This window comes from Chrysochloris asiatica, unplaced genomic scaffold (assembly GCF_000296735.1).
Source record: "Chrysochloris asiatica unplaced genomic scaffold, ChrAsi1.0 scaffold00198, whole genome shotgun sequence".
Taxonomy (NCBI): domain Eukaryota; kingdom Metazoa; phylum Chordata; class Mammalia; order Afrosoricida; family Chrysochloridae; genus Chrysochloris; species Chrysochloris asiatica.
In genome coordinates, this window is record NW_006408716.1 from 213308 (window position 1) to 215705 (window position 2398).

The 2398-nt window shown below is 38.2% G+C and overlaps 1 protein-coding gene across 1 annotated transcript in view; it reads left to right on the top strand.

Moving 5' to 3' along the window:
- The window catches only part of LOC102813751 (pro-neuregulin-3, membrane-bound isoform-like), a 95832-nt gene that overhangs the window by 9530 nt on the left and 83904 nt on the right, over nucleotides 1-2398 (top strand). Inside the window, exon 2 of the mRNA XM_006872460.1 lies at nucleotides 1762-1915. Within this exon, the coding sequence (XP_006872522.1) occupies nucleotides 1762-1915 (154 nt within the window). The remainder of the gene's footprint in view (nucleotides 1-1761; nucleotides 1916-2398) is intronic.

Consider the following 2398-nt stretch of genomic DNA (forward strand, 5'->3'; position numbering starts at 1 on the left):
ATATATATATATATAGCACTTTGTCTAATTGGATCACCCTCTATCTTTTATTTGAACAAGAAGCACTGAAAACCTTGTAATTTAAATACAATTTCTGATTCTGAAGGCCCAAGATAGAGACCAACACTTTGGTATCAAAATGAAAATTTTATCTCTCCAGGTAATTGTGATTTCGGTGGTTCCTATTCTGGTAGCTCTTAGTCTGTTCAATGATTCTAAAATTTGGTATCTAGAGCAGCAACAGCAGAGTCACTTAGGAACTTGTTCAAGATCTAAATGTTCTCTTCCCAGTCTGTACATACTAAGTCAGCAATTCTGGAAAAGAGCGTAGCCAATAATACTGTCTGTCAACAGCCTCCATGGTGACTCCACATGCAAGTTTAAGAAACACCACTCTGTGCTAATAAGATAGAAAAAAAAAAAAGGGGTGGGGGTGGGGGATACAGAGTCATTCAATTTTGCATATGTTGTCTTGTGAAAAGGAAGGATTTCTTGTGTAGTGGCTTCTCTATGACATGCAAAGAAAAGATCTGAGAGTGCGAGTCAGCCAGAGGCTTAATAATATGGAGAACGTACAGAATACTCAACAGGAAAACGCACAAGCAGACTGTTGAGATTGTTAGTCACTATTGGATGTCCATTTATGCAACATAGTTGTCAACCTCTCTCAATGTTCAGTTATGTAATCTTCTCTCCTGACTCTGTGAGGCTCAAAGGATACGCCTGGAGAAAGCATTTTGTGGATTTGTATAACTATTTTGACAGAGGGGAGGAAAGGAAGGAGAAAGGGCTAAAGTAGTTGAAGGCGTTCATAAGAAAGTGAATGACTATAATCATGGACCACTGGCCTCCGTGCTGTATAAAGAGAAAAATGAAGACAAAGGAAGGCTAATTAACAGAGAGAAAGTGCTCTGGTATGTTTATCAAAAGGTTATTCATAGAAGAAACGCTTCATATACATAGTTATGAAAGTGAGCTGTAAGTATAAATGATAGTGGCTGAAAAGTGAAATGTTTATTTTTCAATTATTGCCTTTTCTGTGATGACAATCTTAAAGTTATGACCTTGACCATAGTGTCTGAGATGTAGTTTGCCAGATCATTGGTACTGAGGAGATTTTTAAATGGATGCATAGAATATTCTCTTGGGTATTAACATTTTCTACTATAAGAAAATTCTCTCATAGTCATTAGAGATAAACAGCCAAAGGCCAAATCACAATTAAAAACCACAGAAGCATCAGCACCACATAAAAATGTAAATTGGAAACCATTACTGGCAGAAGCACATTCCAATGAACACAGATTTGTTCCTCTAGCAGATTAGTTTAGGTCCCAACACAATTTCAAAATGTATGTCTGACAAAATGTCCTGAATTCACTGGATGTTTCCAATAGTCAATGTTGATAGTTGGGATATCTGTGTAGGGGTTCAGATTTAATCATGTAAATTCAAAAAAGAGAATATGAAATTATCATAAAAAGTTTTGAGGTCTGGTGTGGTGCTGTGGGCTAATACACTGAATTGCAAGGTTGGTTTGAAGTGCAATGTTGGTGGTTCAAGCTCACCAGCTACTCCTTGGAAACCCTATACAGGGTTGCTATGAGTGGCAACTAACTCAATTGATTTACAACAACAAAGACTTTTGTAAAACGATTGAATCTTGGTAACCCTCTTATGTTTTCTTCTGTCCATGACAGATAGAAGAAATGGGGCTTTGAAAGACTTCTATCAGTTCAGACTTACAAGGATGGGGATGAGCTCTGCTGTGCCCTACTAATATCCACTTTATTTCTGCGTTTCTGTTCACAGAGAGTGAAGAAGTTTATCAAAGGCAAGTGCTGTCAATTTCATGTATCATCTTTGGAATTGTCATCGTGGGCATGTTCTGCGCAGCATTCTACTTCAAAAGCAAGTAAGACCCTTTTACTCAAGTGTTAAAAGGTCAATTTTCAGAAGAAGCACTTTGTCTTTCTATAAGTAGTCAGTCTCTGCTCCAAGCAGAGAGATCCAGTGCAAATGTGGCTATGAAACATCTGCACATGGCCTAGGTTTATAGATGGTAGTGAATGTGTATGTAAGGGCATGCCTGAGTCTGTACATGTGTGGCTAAAATTCTGCTGTGCATAGGTAACCTTCCTTTCAGTGATCATGATCACTCTATATTCTTTACAGCCTCCTTCTGATAACATGTCAGCGTCTGCCTGACACAGCCTAAGTCTTATGAACAGAGCAGGCCATTGCTGTGAATCTGTCTTTTCTGAGAAAAAGCAATGAGACATAGAAAATAAAGCACATACTTTTTCTTTCCTACTGTTTTTAGCAATCCACTGGAATGATGACCACAAAGTCAGCAGTTCAAACCCACAAATCACTCTTGGAAACCCTATGCAGGGTC